This window comes from Gymnodraco acuticeps, unplaced genomic scaffold (genome assembly GCF_902827175.1).
Source record: "Gymnodraco acuticeps unplaced genomic scaffold, fGymAcu1.1, whole genome shotgun sequence".
Lineage (NCBI taxonomy): Eukaryota > Metazoa > Chordata > Actinopteri > Perciformes > Bathydraconidae > Gymnodraco > Gymnodraco acuticeps.
In genome coordinates this window covers 1032985-1057075 of record NW_022989815.1, presented here as the reverse complement: position 1 = coordinate 1057075, position 24091 = coordinate 1032985, and the positions used below count along the sequence as shown (strand labels likewise).

General features: G+C 42.7%; 1 protein-coding gene across 4 annotated transcripts in view; it reads right to left on the bottom strand.

Moving 5' to 3' along the window:
* LOC117556079 (protein eva-1 homolog A) overlaps nucleotides 1-24091 on the bottom strand; it is an 80284-nt gene that overhangs the window by 23726 nt on the left and 32467 nt on the right. For 2 of the 4 annotated variants that reach the window (XM_034231230.1, XM_034231238.1), the window contains one exon: nucleotides 16014-16157. In XM_034231230.1, the coding sequence (XP_034087121.1) occupies nucleotides 16014-16157 (144 nt within the window). Of the gene's footprint in view, nucleotides 1-4044; nucleotides 4253-4349; nucleotides 4887-16013; nucleotides 16158-24091 lie in introns of those variants that run through there. The other 2 variants (XM_034231246.1, XM_034231253.1) reach the window with 2 other exon arrangements.

The following is a 24091-nucleotide window of genomic DNA, read 5'->3' as shown; positions in this document are numbered from 1 at the left end:
GTATGCATCTCAACACTGTCCCTTTTCTACTCTCCTCATGGTGCAATGCTCGGGTTTAATTAAGTGGAGTACTGTGAATGTTCCTCTATGGCCAGCACATCATCCAGGAAAACTGACACACACACACACACACACACACACACACACACACACACACACACACACACACACACACACACACACACACACACACACACACACACACACACACACACACACACACACACACACACACACACACACACACACACACACCACTCTCGTCCTTCCACCTGGGTGCTCTGGAGAGAACATTCATTTTCCTTGGGTGAGCTTGGCTTATTAAGGGGCAACTAAAAAGGCAGAATGGCCGCTTAATAAAGCCATTTAAGAGGTACAACATCAAACAAAATGAACAAGGATACATTCAAAGCATATGTTTCCTCCCAGCAGCATTACTGTGCGAGTGTGTGTTTGGCATCCTCAGGTGTTCAAATCTGTGTGTGCTCCCATGTGAACAACCCTCTGCCGTATTTTCCCTCTCCCACCTCGCTGACCTTTCTAAATCTAGCAGGATCCAGGGGACTTACCCCCACAATCTCACTGGGAGATGAACGACTCCCCACAGCTATGAGGCTTCAAATCCCTCCATCCAGGACCAGTCCAGGCAATAACACAGACATCAGAGGAGTGATAAAACACTGCTCCTCCAGGGGAAGACAGATTGAAAAAAAAAACGCTTTCAAAGTACAAAGAATTGGCGCAAAACTAAAGGAAAAGTTCTTGTAGATGAACCATAAAGTAAAGAGCTCCTTGGATGCAGAACTATGGTGTGTTAAAGTCAGCTTGTTAACAGAGATTTGTGGTGTATAATAATTCAGACAGCAGCTATGACTTGAGGGGGCAAACTGGGGGCAAGGCCTTACAGATATTGGTATGAGGATGTATAGGTATTACTGAAGTAGTGGTGGGGGGAGTGCAGGGTGAGATATGGGGCACAGGAGAACCCCGGCACCCCCTGCAAGCAGCTGCATGTTGGTCCTGAAGAATGCCAGAAAGTTATTTTGGGGGGGGCCACATCTGCTTTGGCTATCAGGAGAACCCGACGCCTCCACATACACTTCAAAATATATTTTCTCGGAGTAGGACTTGGAAGGAAGCACGGAAGGAAGGAGGGAAGGAACAGCCCTCTAGGAGAGTTGAATCCATTAGGAATGCATGCTGAGTTTCAAAAACAGAGAACAGAGAAGAAAAGGATACAAATCAAATCAAGGGTAGAGAAAAAAGATGGGGGTTGGAAAGTAAAGAGGGCTTCGCTTTTCTGTGAGAGAACCCGGCCAGAGCTTAGAACAGTGCCAGGTTCCATTCAGACTAGACAAAGTAAATAAAACCACTTGATGAAAAATGGCAAAAGGAAGCCAATGGATGGCAGAGAGGTGGGATAGCAAGTTATAAAAATGAGGGAAGGTCTGACTTTCTGAACGTTCTGTTTTCACAACTGAGAAGCCGGCTTTATCTGATGGCCGGACATATAGATTAACACAGATTATCACAGTATTGTCAAACATCTCGGTGTGTGGGGGAAAAGAGAGAACAGACGCCTATTCATCTTCCCCATAAATCATTCCTACTGTCATCCCAATCTCTTCCTTCATCTCCAGAGGACTTCCACACTGCTAATCTGGAATAATAAACAGAAATCTAGTTAACATCCCGCTAATCAAAATGACGCTGGAGCGGGCTCGGCTTATCCCCGTTCCCGTGCCGTCAGCCTCCGGCCTCCTCGTAACCCAAACCACACACTAATTCTTAAATTACAAACAAAGAGTCCCTTGTGGTTTGGGAGGGACCGGGCCGGCACTGTGAACTACAGCGAAACGGCTACGTGTCAATTAGAGGGAAACCTGGGTAGGTGTGTAGGCAGGCGCACACTCACAGGCTCACACACTTACAGTCTCACACACTTACAGTCTCACAAACAGGCAGGCAGGAGCTCACACCTACTGTAACACATGTTCACAACCAGAGATGGCAAAAGTACATCCTTTACTCAAGTAGAAGTACAGATACGCGGGTTTAAAAATACTCTGGTAAAGGTATAAGTAGGCTACTGACTAAACTTCTTTGCTCAAGTAAAAGTAAAGAAGTATGAGCTTCGAAATGTACTTAAGTAAAAAGTACCCATAACTACCAACTTTTTTATAGAGTAACTCACCTCACGTTATATTAATATACCAATAATGTAATTGTTTGCTAATGAATGTTTCGATTCTGAACAACGGCAAAATGACAAAGTTCTCATTGGTCCCTCTTCTTTAGAGAAGACCAGGAAATGATGGATACACGGATCGTGTTAAAATCAAAAGGCACGCAATGACTCTAAATAATAATGATCACACCACCAAACGCAGAGTAACACACCTGTTTTGAAAATGTAAGAAGTAGAAAGTACAGGTATTTGTGTTAAAAATGTAAGTAAAAGTAAAAACTCGTTAGAAAAATAAGTAGTGGAGTAAAGTACTGATACCAGAAAGATGAACTTAAGTACAGTAACAAAGTATTTGTACTCCACTACTTCCCACCTCTGTTCACAACACACACACACAACCATTTGGAAGCCATCAAAGCAATTTTGTCATTTTGGAGCCCAGGAACTGAGTGTGCCATTGTCTGGTGTAAGCGGCTCTCCTGGTTCCTACGTCCTGTTTACGAGGGGTGACGTGTGCAGAGGTGGTGAGCTCGCACCGCCGGGAGCAAAGCCACCAGTTGGATTGAGCTGAGGGCAAGCCTCTGTGGAAAAACACGTGTTGAAAAGCTGGGCGTTGCTTCAATTGTGCATGTGGATTAAACACTGAACAGGGTTTTATATTCAGCACCAGATGCTGCTGGGTTTTACTGACGGATGATGAATGCTGATAATCTTGGTTAAGCTAAATTTGAAGGTTTGCATATAAAAACAAACTAAATTCATTAAATCACCAAATCTGTTCATGATATTTGATCAACTAAATGTTGTTATTCATTTGAATTTTGACAGTTATAATCCAGAGAAACATAACATGTAAGACAGGAGGAGGTGTGGTAGAGACAGTTATATTAAACAATTGTTGATACAGATAATGCAACAATTATTTGTGATATAGATTAAATGATATCATCCACTATCAATTACTCTCCACCTTTAAGACCAAAAATAATCAAGAAGGGTAAATGCTGAAATGATTGGTCACTTAATTGATGAGTCAAACAGCAAAAAAACGAATGTACAGCTATTTAAATAATGTAATATTTGTTTAAGCAAAAGCTAAACAAATTCTCTTTTTTGTACAATTAACTGAATATGGTTTTGGAGTGGTGATGGGAAAAAAACAGATCTTAAGACATCACCTCAGGCCTGGAAAATCAACACTTTTTCATCATTTTTCATCATTTCGTGGACCATTAGATTGATTAATGAATGAGGGAAATAATCAGCAGATTAACGGATGATGGAAAGCTGCTTCCTGCTCTGAATCAGCAGCAGTATTTTCACTGTGTGACCGCCTCGCTGCCCCTGTTGGTTTTACTGTATTACCCGGTGCTTAATTACAGTGAAGTCAATCTCCTGCCAGCACAGCCTGCTCTCTGGCCCATTAGGAAAAAACAATGACCATGTATGGAAACACACACACACACACACACACACACACACACACACACACACACACACACACACACACACACACACACACACACCACACACCACACACACACACACACACACACCACACACACACACACACACACACACACACACACACACACACACACACACACACAGAGGAGGAGAATACATAAAAAACGAGTTCCACTGTTAAAGGTACCGAGACAGAGTGGGGTGTTGTCAGGTATCAGTCTTGTTTTGTGCGCACTGTATCTAGGTGATCTCACAATGTTGTCATCTGTCCACACGTGAAACCTACAGTTCCCTGTCAGTGTGTGGTCCACTTCTCCCTCTCAACACATGTTTCTTCATGTTTCACACATACTCCATCTTCCAAATAATAGGCACTCGCACCAACTTACCCTCTCATACGCTCTCATATCCCAAACAGCGTGGGATCAAAACAGCGAGACATTCCTCAGGGCAGCGCAAGGTGAGGCATTTAAACTCCACAACAACAAAAGGTAAAAACAGTCTTAGAGGTGGATTAAATATTCAGAGACATTATTTTAAACTATTCAAAGTGTAAAGCAATTAGGACGGATAACAGGAGAGTTGGCCCCACTTCTCAAACAACTCAAACAACTTCAGCACAAAACAAAAATAAGCCAGATCACAGCAGGGAGATTTAAATACGTATCCAGGCATATGACGAGGTGACACTTACACACTCATTGCTGAATGGAAAATCCTCCGAGAGTCCAGGCAGTAACTTTCTCCCCGAGCGTGTGTTTGTTTCTGTCTTGTCAAACACTGCCCCCTCCTCCTCCTCCTCTTCGTCCCGCCAGGAGAGCTGCGACTGGCTTTGCCGTAAAAACAAGTGTTCACGTGAATAGTCCACTGTGGATACAACCATGAGAGAGCACAGTCCAAAAAAGGAAAGAAAGAAGGAGGGAGGGAGTAAACAAAAAGGATAACCTCTTTAAAAAGGTCTCCTCCTTTTCAAGCCTAACAGAGTTTGTAAAGAGTTTCCTCTTCTTTTCTTCTTCCCATCCAGAGAGAATAAGGCTTTTCTAATGCTTTCCTCTTTAAGTTTCCCTTCCTTCCTGCTCTCAGGGAGAGAGAAAGTTAAACCCGGCTTTAGACAACTGGAATGTGACAGCAGGAGAGAGCGAGGGAGAGAGAACGGAGTGGAGAGGGAGGGAGGGAGAGAAAGAGGGAGAAAGAGAGGCAGGAGCAGGGACATGTAGTGTCTACCTACACAGCCCACTGCTGTGTGAGTGAGCAGTCACAGAGAGGTAGAGAGGGAGGGAAGGAGGAGGGGAGGGGGCTATGAGTGTACGCATGAGTGTGTGTGAGAGAGAGAGGGAGGAAGGGAGGGAGGAAGGGAGGGAAAGAGTCAACGTGCAGCTCCAGGAAATGACCTGTGAATTTCATTCAGCTCAGATTGGTGATCTGGGACTGTGGAGTGTAAAGGGCCGGAGCACTGCTCCTCACGGCTGCATGTATACAGTCAGAGGGGCTGCATGGCCATATAATGAGAGTTCAAAATATAAATCTGTCCAAAGTGTTTAGACACAGTTTATAAAATGGTTCCTATATTATGTCTAGTTAAATAAGGACTTTATTACTTATAATGTTGGGTTTTATACTTGTTTTTTTTTTTACATTTTTAAACCATTTTATCTAGGTTAATTAACCAGAAAATGTACTTTCATGTGAAATGGATAAAAGTATAGACATGTGTTATATATATTTATTTTGTATCGTGTGGATGTGGGTTACCACTTTGATTTCCTTGGAAGAACCAATCAGAATGTAGGACACAGATTTGGGGAGTTTGTCATTGTTTCCTTCATAACCTTTATTGGAAGACATTTAGATGTTTGTACACAATGACATTGTCTCCGATTTTAAGTTTGCTTGAAGAATGTGCTTTTTCTTTGTTACCATTTTGATAGAAATAGGCAAAATGATCCTTTATACAAACGTTTCATATTCTTACCCTTTCCCATTTTCAAAAAACATACAATAATCAGTTTTTTTCAATACTTTTTTAATACCGAATCATTTAGATCCATGTTTGCTAGCTTGCTGTCTTATTCTCCTCTGCCTTTCTTGCCTTGTTGCTATATATCTTGGTACTATTTGGCAGGCTGTGAAACATCATCATGAAGGTGTATTAAGTTTCAACATGTGCGTGCTTCCTTGGTGTCGTGCATGTGCTGTGAGAGATCAAAACCACACAGGGCGACTTGAATTGAACTATTGCATTGACTCAAATCAAAATGTGAAAAATAATTCATGTATACTACTAATAAATTAAACGAAATGGTGCTTTGGCTTAATGTAGAAAGAAAGCTGCTAAAATGAAATGAGAACGGCCTCTTGTGTTTTTATATACATTGCCCCTGGCTCCTGTTGTTGTTTATGACATGTCATTGTGGATAAAGCTGAAACTGTTTTATGAGGTGTGCACGTTGACTCCTCTGCAAGCCTCTGAGACCTACAGTTACTCAGTTCTCTGCATGGATCCACAGAGACATTTAAATGTATCCTGCAGAACTATAATTCTAGCTCAAGACACCCTGGGAATTCTCCACTTGGTTCTCACCCCCTACACTGCCCCTCCACACACACACACACACACAAGCTAACTCTCCCCTCTCTCCCTTCCTCTCTCCCTCTGTCCTCGTCCACCGCAGGAGGAAAACTGAAACCAGCCACAGACTGGAAAGCATTAGTCTGCCCCCCTACACCCCCCACACACTCTACATACAGACGAAAACAAGAACGATGGATAACAAAAATGAGTCGTTTTTGCCGTGAGCGCAGAGTGACACGACAACAGCAGTTTACGACTCTGTGAAGCCGACAAACTTGGCAGCGAGTCGTGTTGCAGAGCTTTGCTTATTTTGCAGTTTTCAGACCAACAAAGAAGCAGTTGCTCATTTGGGAAAACCACAGGCCGGGGGGGGAGATGTTTGTGTTTGTTTGTGCATTCAGTTTGTGCATGTACTGTATAATCTATTTATGCTTGCTTTATTGTGTGTATTTATGTTTGTACATGCGTATACATGTGTTTGTGTGCAAACATGTGACTGAGTGGATGTTAACTTGACTACATGCTCCTATTATCCTGCAATTCTAAAGCGGACAAACAGCCTAAAGCCAAACGCAGAACATTCCTCCGCTCTGGAAAGCGCTTGATATGTTGGGGGCTGGAACAGTTACAGGGACATAAGTGGCTTTGACTAGCGGCAGCGGAGCGACAGACCCCAAAATGATCATCAGGGAGGCCCTCTGCGTCCCACTCCCATACAGATCAGTGCTAACGAGACATAAAGCCTCCACAGAAGTGCCACAGTGGTCAGGTAGAAGTGAGCGGTCAGTATTGAGCCAGGCAGACATTGATCATCCACAGTGTCATGAGACCGTCTGCACAACGGAGAGAAGAGAGTGGAGGAAAAGAAGGAAGGAAATCTAACAACTGAGCATTTCTGCAAGTCAGAAATGACTGCAGCACATACTGTACATACAGACAGAACAAAAACATAATTTAACCATTCATAATTATACATTTAACAATCCAATACTAGATCCAAACGAGCACATTTAGGATTCAACCAGTTTCCCTCAGTCAAAGCAGCAACACAAAAAGTACAACCCTTGCATTGAAAAGTAGTATTTGCAGAAGGAGTTGAGTATCACGATTACTCGTTATGCTGAATTATCATTTGTATTATCAGCACTTGCACATCTATACTTAAGAAGAATGATACTCTCTGAATTGGGACTTTTTTTTTTAACACGTGTGAAATTCTATAAAGTAATCATGTTTTTATACAGGATTTTATTTTTGCAATATGACTATACGTTTTAATCAATATAGTGGAGTAAATAGTAGTTTTCTCTGAATGTAAAGGAATAAAAGTAGAACGTAGCATTACATATAAACACAATATCTTCTACTTTACTTGAGGAAATGTACTCAGTTCCGTTGCACCACTCAATCTCATTGATTCAACCATTGTTCCACATTATACAAACTTGATAGAGTATAATCTCTGCAGAGGTTTATCGTGCAGGTGATGATGCACATGTTGACATTTGTACACAGAGCCTCTGAGGTTAGACCGGAGTTAATCAGAATGGAGTTAATCACACTCAGCGGCCCTGAGTTGGCTCTGATCCGACAGATCACGCTGCAGTCACCTGTGTTATCTGTCTGTATCAGTACAGCTCTCTGCTGCCGCTTCCCCATGTTTACTAAGCAGGCTGTAGATAGTGGAATCAAAGTGTCTGGCTGGCAAACAATCCAGTTGTCATGGCCAGGGACTCTTTAAAGGTTTTGTACCATAACGCAACACATAGTGAATCACAATGGATACAAAACACTGCAGCACAGGCAGGGGGGAGCAAACGAGAACACTTTTTTAACTCACATTAGTCGTGCGTATGTAACAAGATACAAGGATTTGTGGACGTTTTTTTATACTAACAGGCAAAATTATGAATAAAGTGTCTAAATAAGAAGTTACAACACATGTGTTTTACTGTGATTTAGAACGTGTTTACAGTAAGGAATTTAGTTTTTGCTTAAGTCTGAACCGTTCAAATGATAGACACTTTATAAGCACCACAGAAACTATAATGAGTCCTTTTGGTTAGAGTGCATGGTTTCTTTCCCCTGATGTTGTGTTTAACGAAAAATAACAACATTCAAACTCTCGCTTATTCTTTTTTTATGCTTTTAAGAAATTGAAGTCTTTAATCTTTAGTACATAAGTGGCTGATAAACTTTTTCTTTGAACAGATTTAGATACATTTGAACTTTATTATATCAAATAAAGCCCTGATTAAAGGATTACATTCTGTTTTAAATAACTGAATGATCTATTTTGGTAAGAACACTGTTTTACAGCAGTAGCTAGGCTGTGTTACATACAGCTATATTAGGGCACTGCCAGCATTAAAAACCCTGTGTGATGGGCTCTGAACAACTTGGGAAGCTTTTAGCAGTCTATTAGATTGCTTAAAGGCACTATGAAATAATATCTGCGTAACTAAATCAATCCCAATGAGCAAACTCATATTTCCCCCCTGATAGTCAGGGACAGGAACCAGTCTACTTCCAGCTCTAACCTCGAGGCTATCGCCGTCTGCGCGGTCGGAAATAGTGGACAGAAAGTAGACAGAAGGAAAACAAGGAAGACAGATGAGATGAAAGGCAGAGGGCTTGCAGGTTGGGAGGGGGATATGGACAAAGAAAAGGAGAACATTGAAGGGGACAGAGTAAGCCAGCAGAAACCAAGCCAGCATAAGCCAAAAATGTGCAAAAGATAAGAGAGCAAAAAAGGGGAACAAGTCGGGGAAGCTGTGAGAACTTAAAAGGGAATTAAACACCTTGTCCATTTGGTTTAAAAGGCGTTATCATCTGATTAACCATCTTACGTGCTTTGCCTCAGGGCCACTGACCACAATGCCTGCGTATTAAACCAGATTTGTAATGTATGACCACACCGCGGATAGCCAAATGTGTTTGAAGGAGAGAAACTGGCTGAATTCAATGTGATTTAACCACATGTTTCAACCACTTTTACAGTATGTGTTTGTTCCACTGTGTGTGTGTGGTGCTACATGTTGCTTGTGAGCAGAGAGCAGCTAATGTGAGTGGAAGGGACACGGTGCTGGGCCAGACATCAGCTGACTGAACATGCTGGCAGAGCACAACCTCTGTCAGCAAAACACCACAGCAACAGTGTGTTCCCGCCAAAAAAACTCCCTCCATGTTAGTCCGGCTCCAAAGAGACCACACCCTGCTTCAGCTTCCAGTTACTTTAGAGACTTTAGAGAGGATGTTATACTGTACCAATCTAACTTTATGCCTTTTATGGGCATTGGACGAAAACCATTAACACAATTAACGCAACGCACCAACACACACGGGTCAGCTGAGGTCACATGCTCGGTGCTTTCTTGAGAGTGCCAGCTGCGGCTGTTATTCCAGGTTTTCTGCAGAGTCAGCTTGGTGTTACGAGGGTCCGTTCAGAGGGGCCACTTCATTCCTTTCTGCTTGCCTCTCCACTCATTGATATCAGACACACTACGGATCACACTTGGGTCAAAGACTTCTCTTAAAAACACCTTTCCCTGGCTCTTGGTTCGTTTTACTCTAATACACCCACTAGGGCAGTGGTTCTCAAAGTGGGGGGCGCAGAGGCATGACAGGGGGGGGGGGGGGGGAGGAAAAATGGAGGAAAAATGGTTATTAAAAAAAAAAAAAAAAAAAAAAAAATCATATTTCGAAAAATTATTGAATCGAAAATAATATGATACAGTACAGTACTATTACGTCTGGGTCTCTGTGTTTCATTAAAGCTCGGCTCTGTGTGTGTGTGGAACAAGCCATTTTGTGTGTGTGCGCGAGAGAGAGAGAGAGAGCGCACCGGTACCGGAGATCGTTGATGTTAGCTTCTGGTGCTAGCGAGCTACGCTAACAACAAAGTGGAGGAGAGTCCTCTCCTGTCAGACTGAGAGACTCAGTGAGCTAAAGGACTCTCTGTGTTATCTCAGTGGGTCTCAAACGTTTTGGTCACCATTAATGTAAACAATTATTTCCGAGGCACACGTTTATATGATCATTATAGTTATAAAAAAATAAGAGAATAAATTAAAAACAGGTATGAAATACTATATGACATTAAAAAATGTATAAAGTTTAAAAGGGGAGTGATTTGTAAAATATCCATAAAGAAATAGTAAATCTGTTTACAGTTCTGTATTGAGAGATGTATCCATAGATCTCTTCATTTTGCTCTCAAAGTGCACCAGATTGATGCTTTTAACTTCAATATTTAAAAATAAATCTTCCCGGGGAAGCTTGCCCCCGGACCCCCCTATGTGAGGTCCACACACCACCTATAAAAATAGCACTTTACCCCTGCTTACACCTATATGCCGTGAGCTGATTATCGAGCCTTCATTGTAACAGTCACGGGTACGTTGTGTATATGCGTGGGGAGTGTTGCAGTAGAACATTCCACTGTAGCGCCCGGTGCATTAATGGGAAACCCTAAATGTTTGAGCACCCTCTATGAAACGTCAAGCTACCCCACAATACCCCCAAAATAAATCTCTGGCGCCGCCACTGAGCCTGACTATTTGTGTTGGGGGGGCCCGACTTTTTTTTTCCTCCAAAGGGGGGGCCTGACAGAAAAAGTTTGAGAACCACTGCACTAGGGGAAGAGATGAAGGAGAGTCTGACGTAACCCCTGAAGTATTTTAGGGTGAAGTAAGTCCATTTTCCTATGATTGACAGTCTACTTTATACAATTCAATTTGGCCCTTTGTTGTACACAACACCTCATCTGGCTGAACACTCAGGTGAGGACATACTCAAGGAATTATTATTTCTCAAACTAACAAGCTTCAACATATTACAGCAAACACAATTGGCAATGCTGGCATCAAGACAGAACAAATATACTTTGTTCAGTGACAGACTCAAAGGAGCCACATCAGCACTCACATGCACTCTTCTGCACTTTTTTTAAACTGTTTTTCCGGAGAGCTTCATCAAGTTGACAATAACATCACAAGTTGATGATCAGTCGTACGTAATCACATCAATCAGCGCTGACAACGTTAAATTAAAGCTTGCCAAGAAACATAGTAACAAGTATAAAGGAATAACCAGCCATACCTGCAACTGTGCTTTAGAATGGAAACAAAAGTTTAAGTGTTTTGTTTGGGTTTCTTAAATCACACTATTATCAAAAGATGCTCTCTGGAGTCAAGGGACAGAACACATGGAAACAAATAGGAAAATCCTCAGTCCTGAGTAAAATAAATAATAAGTGAATCATACATCATTTGGTAACTGTGTTTTCTTTGATTCGAGAAATGTGAATAACCTTAGAATAAGCTGTCGTTTTTAGGAAGTTAAATCAAATATAATCTTATAAACCCTGAACATTTGTATTCATGCATGAATCAAGAGTTTATCTACATTTAATTAGTTAAAATTACATTTATTTTAGTTTGTTTTATAGATTAGTTGATGTCAAAGATAAACAGGGAAAACAGGGGATATCGAAAGGGCAAAGCAAAGGTTTTCAGAATATACTTCCTAATGAACTAAATACATCTACGAGTATATATGAATATTCAAACATTTGAATCGATATAATTTTCTGGTTGCAAACCTGCATGTGTGTTACATGATAGATACAATAAAATGTGGTCATTTGCTTCAGTGTCCACAGTCTAATCATATGTGTTTGCCTTCAGCCCTGCAGCTCTAGGGTTAGATATAAAGGAGAACGGCCAACAGCAGCAGTTTCTGCCTGCACGGGCTGCAGTTCCACACAACCGGGCCAAAACAAACATCTTCCCACAGTCTCCTCTGCTGACATGACTGTGTGCAGGGGAGCCGGAGGAGTGTGTGGCTTGCAGCGGCCACATGTGCACCTCAAGTATCTTTGTGCATGTATATGTGTGTGTATGTGTCTGTGTGTTTGTCTGCATTACCAATTGGGATAAACCTAACCCTAAAGCTTGTGAATTACATATTTATCTTCCTCGATCTTCCCCTGTGACATCTAAATCAGCTCCCCCCTGAGCCACATGCAGCTCCAGAGCCTCCACCACTCGGATTGTGTCCATTAAAAACCCCAGCAGCTCCTCCACTGACCACACCTCTTTCAGTCCCTGCAGTTAGCAGCTCCTGCACTATCCTATAAGTGGTGAAAGCATAACATGGACATTTAATTGCAGTAAGTCCTGCCGGACAATAGAAGAAAACCCACTTGTGTTACTTTAGAACATTTCAAAAAGTGACTTTCGGCAACTTGTAATTTTATAGTATCAGCATATTTATGTTGTATGTACTTAAGTAAGAGTTTTGTGTGTATATTGAAACCAGGTAAACCAAAAAGGCCCAGAATTATTAGCAAAGTCGCTATCTTAAATGTGTTAAAAGTGAATATTGTCCTCCTTTTCTAAAAGACCTATGAGTCTGTTATTAAAAAACATATCACCGGTGTTTTGTTTTATTTACAAGGCTTACATAGATACAAAACATCCCTGAAGTCTCAGGAATACATATAGGGTTCACAAGATAATATTAAAAAATATATTTTTGTAATCTATGTCCAATTTGTCCTGTCATCAACTTTGAAGCTTTAAAGAGGGCAATCTATTTCTAAAATGTGAACATCCCTACTTTGCTGATGAGTTAGAAAGTAAAACATCTGCTACATAAATTCGTTTTTGCATCCGGTCCAAAAGCCATAAAGGTGAAAGTCATAGTGGAAGAAAACACATTTAGGATAATAATGGACTTAGGATTTGTTTAGTCATCTTGAGGCTTCAAAATACGCCCAGGTTGGAAATGCCTGAATTGCCTCATCCAGTAAGCCCCGCCCCCTCCAAACCCAGACCCCATGTTAACCAGTTGCTAAGTGCCGCAATTAATCCATTTCCTCCTCAGAAATTAGACCCGTTCATTAGGCTTTCCATAACCTCTTATCCCCCCTGAAAGTCTGCTCTGCATGGTTCAACAGCGGCTGTGTGGCTCGTTCAGGGTGATCCATTACACCACACTGAACACTCTGGAGGGGGAGCCATGGAGGGGAGTTTAAGAGAGAGGCCTTGATATAAAGTCTGAAGCTTTTATACTTCTCCAGGGAGGAAAAGGACTGCGCTCTGACGCAGCCAGGAGAGAACGATTATTTCTCAGATTTGATCGGTGTGAACCAATAAATCACATCATGTGGAATGAAGTTAATGCTGTTGTTCAAAGACAGACAAACAGAAGCCTCAGGCTGTGTCTCTGCTCTGACAACGCAGAGGAAGGATGATGCTGTTGGGCTGCAGAGGTCTGGTTGAGCAAGCTGTATAAATAGGACCAAGACAAGCTTACACTACATGCAGCCAGAACTTGACTTAACATACAGATGGATTCATTTTCATTCCTGCTGCTTCAAAAGCTGTAGGTCAAACCCTGACAAAGTAACAATCACAGCATTACAAGAAAGAAACTTCAAAGGAACCGTAGTGGAAACTTGCTTTTTGAAGAAAGTGCCCCGAGCAGACTCATTCATCAATCTCCAGCAGTTGCACCGAGAGTAAATATTTCTAAGTTAAGGCTATTCATAATTTGCAAGACAGAACTCAATGCTACAAGACTTCATCTTCAATAATCAATATTTACAGCAGTGATCGGACTCGTGAAGTACTTTTTTTTCACAAACAAACCATCGGGACTTCTCCAGGGGGAGAGGATGTAAATGGAGCCTGACAGTGGCGGCTGTGCGGAGTGTGTGTAATCTGCAGAGAGACTGATGGCTGGTTCCGGCCCATTTGCTGCTGTGTTATTGCTCAGGAGTGAGTCCACCCCTGGGGCTGTGTGAGGAAAAAGCTGGAGCTCGGATGGTTGATGGCTTTATAAATCACAGCCAAGCCAAGGCCGATTTCCAGTCCATAATATGAATCAAACATGTACTCTAACCCAAACATCAACCGAGACACACATACACTCATAAAACACTGTTACTTAAGTTATTCAACTTTTGGCAGGCCCCTAAAAGTATAGCACTAAAACGAGGACAGTGAACAGTTTAAGTGGGTTAAGGCAGAGTGGTTGATGCTAACCTATTTAGTTGTATAGAAATTCATAAACGCACATTCAAGCAGTTTTTGAAAAAAAAAGAAATATTGCTCTTAAATTCCTCTACAAGATAATGAGTCCATACATCTTGTGCTATCGGTAAGTACTACTTTTTTAGTTGTCACAAAACATTGCACATGCATACAAATCCGCACAGAAATGCAACCAATCATGTGCAGACAGACTTCCTCTGTCCCCTACTCCGACACAAATGGGGTCAATCCTACACACACTCGACCACCAATGAAAGAGGATCCCCCAAAATTACCCCTCTGCTGGAGCCTGGAGCTACCAGTGACTTCATGTCTACAGCAGCTAGACTGATTTACTCAGGTTCAGCCCTCTCCACTCCCACCGCAGCGCAGAAAGCCCATCTCTGTAGCCCCTCACAGCGCCATGTTGAACATTTACACCATCTCACATCCTACATACCTAACACATTTACCGACTTGGCACCAGAGCTGTCGGGAGAGCATGTTGCGTTATCAGTGACAGATAAGGGAGGTCAGGCAGAGCCAAAGACTCCTTAAACACAGCTGAGCAGTCAGTGTGCTGAGATAAAGGATGGACGACAGACATCTGACAAACACAGCGTCTGGAGACAATGGACTCAGGGTGGAGGGTCTTCAAAACGACAATAAATAAGCCATAAAGTGTGATCAGAACTTGAGCATTTTAACTCAGCCCATGTGCAAATTCAAGCATCGAAAAGAGCTATAGAAAGACAGCAGAAAATGCAAATTCACACAGGATTAATGAACAGTCCCGTAAGCAACATTTTCAGGCCCAGTGGGAACAGACACATATCTTACCAAATCCAAGCCTTAAAATCAGATCACATTGTAATGCCAGGCGTAACATTTGCCCTCGTTTGGATCTGTGTGCTGGCAATTTTGGTGGGAATGAAAGGCTCCAGGCCACGGTGCTGATTGATCAATTCCTGGTGCAGGAGATGTCTGGATAGCAAGTATGTGTGTGTGTGTGTGTGTGTGTGTGTGTGTGTGTGTGTGTGTGTGTGTGTGTGTGTGTGTGTGTGTGTGTGTGTGTGTGTGTGTGTGTGTGTGTGTGTGTGTGTGTGTGTGTGTGTGTGTGGAAGTGTGGAAGTGTGTGGTTAATGAATTACAGCCTTGACAGATCAGGATTAGCCCAGGGGCGGGGAACAGATAAAAAGGAAGACCATCATTCTCCCTGTACCACACAGACAAAAAGCTCAAAACAGAAGATATGACGCCAAAGTTGTTTTTCTTCTCAAAACTTTGGAGGGTGAAAATAAGTTTAGAGACATTGAAGCTCCCTCTAATTAAATAAAGTGCTTCGCCTGTCTAAAAACAAGAACTCATGTATTGTCTGCAAAGTGATTATGGTTCCCTCTCCCTAAATCCATGCTTATGCCAAAGCACATACACCAAATTAATAATAGTAATAGCTACGACACAGTGTTTTTACTAAGGCTACCATGAAAGGGTTAGTGGGGTCCTATATTAATCTTTACAGTCCACTGGTAGAAACATATTTATAAGTTTGCACCCAATAGCATCATATTCCTACCTAGAGATATACCTCTTCTCTGAGTAAAACAGTGCCTATTTCAGAGCAAGTCCTTCTGAAAAACAAAGCTATAACGTCATAGACAGGACTGAAGTCAAGCTGATCAGTGTGTGGACATCGCCCCCTGGTGGTAGGAAAGTGAAGCCCTCAGTAAAGGTGTTTGGGACTCACCACAGGTGTAGATGACGTTCAGGTACTTCCTGGTGCCGGAGTAACAGGGGTCTCCAAAGTCTCTGCTGGAGGCTCGGACCAGACAGCTCTTCCTTCCCTGGCAGCGGGAGGTCAGAACCTGCAGAGCCACAGACGACTGGCAGTCTGACGGGAAGAGGGAGAACAGGAAGTGATGCATTATTTTAAGACATCCATACCGATGGAAGGTAATGCAATTGACCTAGTTGTAAAATCCTTCTTTTGTGAAATCATGTTTTCTAGGAAGGTTAATATTAAACACTGTCATTTGGTGCTAATTACGGTCTACTGCGCTATTAGACACACATAGAGAAACATGTGTGTTTGTGAGGACCAGACAGAGTAATGGATGTGTCTCTCATACATCATCGCACAAGCACCTGCCAGCTCCCCTTTGTTCTGCAGCTCTCATCCTCTGTCCGGACAGATGAGGCTCTTCTGTTTCCTTTTTCCACTCTCACTTCCTTCCTCTCCCACATTAATAACGGGACTTCAGAAGAGGATATGCTGAACCGCTGTGCTCGTACTTGAGATATTGAGATAAAGATATTCACTTCATCATTGTATAAAATAAAGAAGAAAGTAACAAGAACTTTTGAGAAGCTGGAACCAGCAATTTTGTGACACTAATGATTGATAAAAGGTTTTAAAAGGCAATCGGTTAAAAAAAAGTGTAGTGTTATTGTGTGTTTTTTATAGTGAGCGTTACAAGGCGAAAGTGTTTCCAGAGACACAAGACACGTAATTCTTGTAACTAAACTTCAACACTAACTACTGAAATCGGTATTTTTTATTCCACCTCGTGAACTTTAGTGACTCTCGTAACTGAGGTGTGAGGAGCGCTAATGAAGTGGGGAGAACCTCCCGCTGAGTCCTGTGGGAATGTGGATGGGCCGTGGTTCCACACGGATGCCTCTCACAGGCCCCCACGGCCCATCTAACCCCTAAAAACAACACAAGGAGACGAGCCTTTGAAAGTGGACACTGGTCTCTCGCACCGTCTGCCCCGGTGGGCCCCAGAGAGAGAGAGACAGAGATCAGACAGGTAGAGGGACCCGGCTGGTTAAGGGTTTCCTCACACAAGGGCCACAATGAATTATGGTACAGGTCAAAGGGCAAATGGAAGCGAAAGAGGGCAAGCCAGTGGTCATGCACAGTATCAACATTGGGAATTCATTGACTTTTAAGAATCATAATCAAACCACCACGCTTTATTTCCGGCAAAACCAGATCAAAGCTTCTCAAGAATGTGAACCTGAATCAACGTCTGTCCACTCGGACGCGGTTCGAAGGGGCAACCGGACACTCCCCAGCTGGAGCCGACACACTGGAATTCCCAACCAGGATGCAATTTGTAGGGAATCCTGTGGGAACCAGTGAGTGTAACTGGATCACCAGTCAGAGACACAGCAAAGGTTAGACAGTTCCCACTGTCACTTTAAACACAACCGGTTGGATTCACGGATATCGAACTTAAAAGTCTTCAGTGATTTGAGGAAACTTCCGTAATGCTGCTGGCACTATGATGGATGTGACGGGGAACTTTATTCCCTGGTGCTTTGTACGTGCCCCGCTGCACGTCTCAGAAAGTCTCCAAAGAACTGAATGCAGCTGTTCTTTTATACACCTCACGCAGACACACCCCTCATAGTGCTTTAGTTCAGTAGAAACGAGTCAAATACGTGCCTGCATCCATTTCCACCATAGAGGAATATGTGGAACAACTGTACAAGAGATGTTTATAGCAAATGTATAGGGTTACTATCCCACTTAGCTGAGCATCCTCTGCTCATGTCAGAAACAAATTCATGTCACTGTCATATATGAGAAAGGATACCTCAATTCCTCACAGGAACCAGCAAAAGCTTGGCATATTTTTTTTCTTAAGAAATGACTCAAATGATTTTAATCACTGTAGCTCTGACTGAGATACAACTGAGACAGAGGCATCCCGCCAAGAAATCAATTAATGCCATTTAGACACGTTTCATGACATCAGATATTTGACTTAAAAAGATGTAGCCTCATTTATCTATTATCGTTCTCAACCATTAACTTTGTGTCGATGACTTGTACAGATATGTTTGTGTGTGTGTCTCTGTATGTAAGTATCTATATCAGTGATTATGTGCCAACGCTGCCGCACAATGATGTGCTTTAATCTCCCTCTTTTTTTCTCTTCATACTGGGCTTGTTTGAGCTGGTGTGCCACGCTGAAAAACTTCCTCTCTGACAGTCAGCCCCCCCCCCCCCCCCATTAGCTTCAGCTTTGATTCCCTGACTGGGTGATTAGTTGAGCAGGGGGCCTGTGGAGGATCTGGTGGGGGTTTCTGGGATAGATAAAGACTTCTAGAGACAAGAGGAGGAGACACACACACGTATTTATTCTTTGCCCAACCGTGCTCACATACACACACACATTTCTCTGCAGTTTAAAAGAGCATTCCTCAGGGTCTGACCTCCTCTGGCTCACATTAGCGACTTTAATACAGACAGACAAGCATACACAGTCTTCTCTCTCACACACACAGAGCATGAATAACCCCTCATACCTCTAACCTTTGCCCCCCAACCACCTCAGAGCCTGTGCTGCCACCCTCTTTCCTCCATGCGGCCAACAAGGACCGGCCTATGGTTCAGAAGAGAAGGTCCACAGTCAGAAGAAGCAGTGACTGATGGAAAGGGAGGAGCTTTATTGACAAACACACACTTATTCTCCCTCATATCTGATCACAGAAAACGAAATAAGACAAAAAGCGAAAACCTTCCTTTAAATGACCCGTTGATCGCCCACAGCTTGTCAAAAGTCACTGACACCTGCTAAATCTGAGCACTTCTAGATTGTGAAATCCTCCGTTTATGTCTTCTATCCATCTTGCATGTTTTGAGGTGTGTGTGTTGATATGCTGCCCCGTACCAGCAGCCCCACTTGGCTGCTCAGCTCAGTTTGTCACATCAGTCATCCGTTATACATCCATCTTGCGTGAAAACATCGTCAGAATTGGCTCGTGTCCAGTTTCCACAGAACTATTCTTACATAATATTATCATTTCATAAGGAAACAGCGTGACAATAACATCTTCAAATAGTAGCTCTTGTGACCAACAAAAACACCACTGAGCACATACACATCCAGACACACAACCCCCCCGACACACCTGCAAACACATAAACACAGACACACACAGCAACCTTTCCCAGAAAACTCCCTCAGCTACGCTTCATAACAATCCTCCAGGTTTTCCACCCCCGCACACCTTCCCTGGAATTTCCAAGACAATGGGAGGACAAAAAAAAGCACTCGCTCTGACTCACCTGAGAAACGTATCATTTGATAGGTGGGTTTAAGTGACTGTTGTGGGATTACAAGTCTTTCTTTGAGAGAAAAGTGACTCTAACATGTTGTGATAGGGCTAACAGACCTGCACACTGCAGTGATTTCTGTGAATGCCATTAATGAACTTGAGACGGCTCTCCCACACACACATTTACTATGAAAGTAGTATTTGCAGGATTTAATTTCACTGTGACACAGTGAAGTGAAGGAGCAGAGCATATTCATATTTAGTGTCCAGCACAACACACATACAAATACTATTTTCAGCTGTGTTTGTAAGCTGATAGCAAGCTATTTTTCAATCAGAGTCACTTATGTGTTATACATGAGAACATGTAGCTTCATATATTTAAACACCAGATCTGAATTCCAAACAGCAGTGACGTTATGCCTTAAACCTTGCATGAATCTGTTATCCTGAAAAACACTGATGTTCTTGGTAGCTGTAATACAAACATCAGGTATGTTGTTCTAGAGAAGTTCAGTAAAAAAGTTGGCATTAAAGAATTAACTGACTGAAATCCTCTTCTACTTTAGCTGGACTATAGGACAGGTTGAAACCACACAGAACCGTATTTTATCTAATCTAGTCGAAAACACACCAACATCCTGCTACTTATCTGTTCTGTTTGCATCAAAGTTAGAGAGAACGCAGATAGGGTTACAGGGAAGCGGACTGCACCCTAACAACTGGAACAGACTTCTTAAAGCCAAGTGTTACATCTGACCAGCAGCTGTGCCTGTTGGGCTTTTAAAAGCTGCGGTGATCACATGAGACACCAGCCATCTCGTGCCTCAGTTTCAAACATTAGCTGTGTCTAAAGGAAACCCAAAAGTGAAAGCGCAGTGGCCTTAAAAAAAAGAAGAAGAACAGAAGCGGTCTGAGACCCTGGATGCCAAGCATGGGGGGGCTATTTAGATGTCAGGAGGTGTGTGTGATGGTAATGGGGCAGATGAGAGAGGAGGGCTGAAGCAGGCCCCTTTGCTTTGAGGATTCTCCATCACCGCCAAGACCTGTCCAACTCCACTACTCCCACCCCACCCCAAAATCCAAGGAGCAGACGACATCAAAGAGGTCTTACTTCTGTGCGCACATGCCTGCGTATGCACTTGTTTTGTCTGTTGTACTTGTCAAGGGCTTTGGATTCAACACGCAACCGGATAGTGGCTCTCTTCAACTCTCTATGGTGGAGAATTGCTCATAAGCTATAAAAGAGTAAAAACCTCCTCCAAAAGATACTTTCTTTTCGATTAATGTCGAAAAGCCCAACTCTATTTGGCAGGTATCTTCTGTTTAATTGCAACACTAGTCTTTGGCTAAAACAGAACTTGTAGATGTCAGGAAAATGCTTGAAGGGATATCAGAAAATAAATCGTCTATAATGATTTCCTGATGCTACTCGCTGTAATGTCTTTCTAACATTAAGCATATTTCACTGGGCAGGTGCAGCCACCTCAGGCAGTAGAGAGTTTGCCAGAGTGGTGCGGTTTAGGAAGATTACTATAACCAACTTTTTTGGCGCAATCAAACACTCATGTTAGGAGACATAAAATCAAAATAGGTTCAAAACAAACTTACGCATAATGAAACCGTCAAGCCCAAAATTATTCTATCCACAAACACACACTCACGCATGCGAGGCCGCAGACAAACTTTGACGGGCGGGCAAAAAAGAGGGAAGACAATTTAAAAAGTAATCAACGGTGTGTGTCTGAACTGTCACTCAAAACACCCTCGCTTCCTGACCCTGGTGACACGGGAGCCACATCAAAGAGGTGGCTGACAGGGGAAATCCCACCAGGGCTCCACTAGACTGTCTGGAACAGCCTGAGGAGGTGTTAGTGGGAGTGTGAGTGTGTATGCATGTGTGTGGGATAGAGAGATAGAGAAACACGCTGTAATAGAAGGGCATTCAGAGTACGCAGACCTCTGCCAACGCTGTTTTTGTGAGTGAAAAATAAAGCACTTAATGCGGAATACACTGGTAAATATAAAGAGGTTATTTGGCACAACTTCCTTCTTCCATGAAAATAGGGCCAGTTGTTTCTCTGTACTCCTGCCAGACATACAAACAAAAAACCCTCTTTGGCAGAGTTGATAACGACAAGGCGTTTGTGTGCATGTGAGTTCCTGTAAACACACACAAGGTTAACATGAGACTTGACAGTAAGCACAACTTCTCCTCTGCTCTAATCTGGCCTTTGTACAACTGTAACAGTAGTCCATTTTCCATCAATGCTTGGAGAACTCGGCTACTGTATTTAATCCTGAGTCTGAAACCAGATCTCAGGCCAGCCCTTACTCACCTACCTGTCGCACATTCCTGGTCCACCTGCGAGTGGAGGACCGGCTGAGGTTGCTTCAAAGCAGTCCTCAATGCTCATATAGAATACACACACAGACACATCCACACAATGCCTTTCTTTATATCTGTCTCTGATTACCCGGTGACTGACGCCTGTGTCAGACTTTCGACCCTTTGTGTCACCTCTGTCATACACACACAAACACACACTTCAGGGCAAGTTCGTGGTGCATTGTTGGAATTGAGAATCCCAAATTTAGACTTCCTTCACAACTAAAAACACACCTTTTTTCAAGCACACATCAGTTAACTTATACCTGCTCGGGCTACTTATTTACAACATTATGTACACTTCCCTCTACACATTAACGAAACAAAAGGTGGAAGCCAAATAAATGAGCCGGCAGCAGAGGCCAGGGCCACCATGGTAGCTACGGTTATGCTAATACTTGTCATGGATCCAAGCTTAGAGTCATTAACATTCCCCTAAACAAGGGCGAGGGTACATCTGGATATCCCAAGTAATCACACATGTGTGCACACACACACACACACACACACACATACTTCGAGGGAACTCAATACTGTCCCTTTTCTGCGGGCCAAACTCTGCGCTTTAGATGACAGAGACACCTGATCTACATTCCAGCCCATTTCCTCTGGCAATGTGTGTGTGCATGTTTGTGTGTGTCTACGAGTTTAAGTGGTGGTTTTATATATCTTAGTTTGCTTTTATAACAAGATGGAGAAATTCCAAATAGTGATATGTTTGTAAAAGTAAAAATTATCAATGAGTAATCGCAGAGGGAAAGAGTAAACCGTTGACATCCAGTGGCAGGCAAGTGTTTGCTCAAGAGCCCCTGTGACTGAGAAGCTGTAGAGGAAATTATAAAATCTGTCAAACCACAACAGCATCTCGAGGCAATATCACTCAAGTTAAAGAAATTCATGAAGCCAGGAGTTATGAGGCTGCCAGCGTTTGTATTTGTCTGTGTGGTTTGTAGGTACTCGAGCCCTGACGAGTAAAACTCATCAATTAAAACATTTCATTTTCCATCTGCTGGATGCATAATAACGCCTGGTATGCTACTCCTCCTGAATCATTAATATGTATAAGTACATTAGCAAGACAAGACCTTTTAACAGCATGAAAACGCAAGCAGACTCGATTTGCATTCCCCGCTTGTGTCTTCAAGTAAGAAAATCTCATTCGTCCTGACCTCACTCTGACCCAAAGACTAATGCTAGGAATAGAGTGAATCATAATAATGTCAAACAGTATTGGTGTTAATATGATTATCACCTCTTCCCAGACCTCTAAGCATAAGGTGAACTGATAGGAATACAGTAAAAGGAATTAACTTTGTGAAGAGGTAACTGTAGCCTAAAGCTATACCATGACTGCCATTTACTAAATGTAATGAAGCCCAAGTGAGGTTAAACTTGACTTTGATTTATTTATATGCACATGGAAAAATACAGTATGTGTTGGAAGTATTTGTGCAGTTTAATTCAGTGAGAAATCCAATAAATCAAAAAGCTATTTAGTCACTACTTAGTCTGACGTCATTAGGATAACGATTTGTAATTTTAAGTATTAGTGTGTTACCTTTGTGAAAATAAATTGAAGGGGACCTATCGTGCAAAATGCACTTTTTGATGTCTTTTATACATAAATATGTGTCCCCGGCAGTGTTGTAGTCAAGTCGCCAATTCACGAGTCCAAGTCACTCTTGAGTCACCACTCTTCGAGTTCGAGTCCAAGTCCGAGTCACCAAGGGAGAGTCGTAGTCGAGTCTGAGTCCAAGTCTGAGTCACCCAAGGAGTGTCCGAGTCGAGTCCGAGTCATCATTACCTGTGTTCAAGTCCGAGTCCAAGTCACCTAAGAAGAGTCCATGTCAAGTCTGAGTCACAAGTCTTCATGTATTAATCTTCGTGGATATATGTGTTGAAATGTAGCTGCTCCACTACATTGCTTTTATCCTGTCATGTTATACTAATCTGTCTATTGAACTGCTGTGAAGCTTTGGCTACATTTCTTGTAATAGGTGCTATACAAATATAAAGCTTGGACTCGAGTCCGAGTCCAAGTCAGCGTACGCGAGAATTCACGAGTCCGAGTCCAAGTCATCGTGCACGAGAATTCACGAGTCCAAGTCCGAGTCGCGTCAATCAGTGCGCGAGTCAGAGTCGAGTCACGAGTCCCGAAAATCGGCACTCGAGTCCGAATCCAGGACTCGAGTACTCCATCTCTGGTCCCCGGCATGTCAGGGAACTCACAAAGTGTCAGAAAATAAAACCCTCTCTCTTTTCCTCCGTGCGCAAATCTCTGAAAAACAGGGCTACAACGAGCTGATCTAGATTTGCCATCCGATATGACTTTATTTACATCATATCGGATGTCACCCACGAGGTGG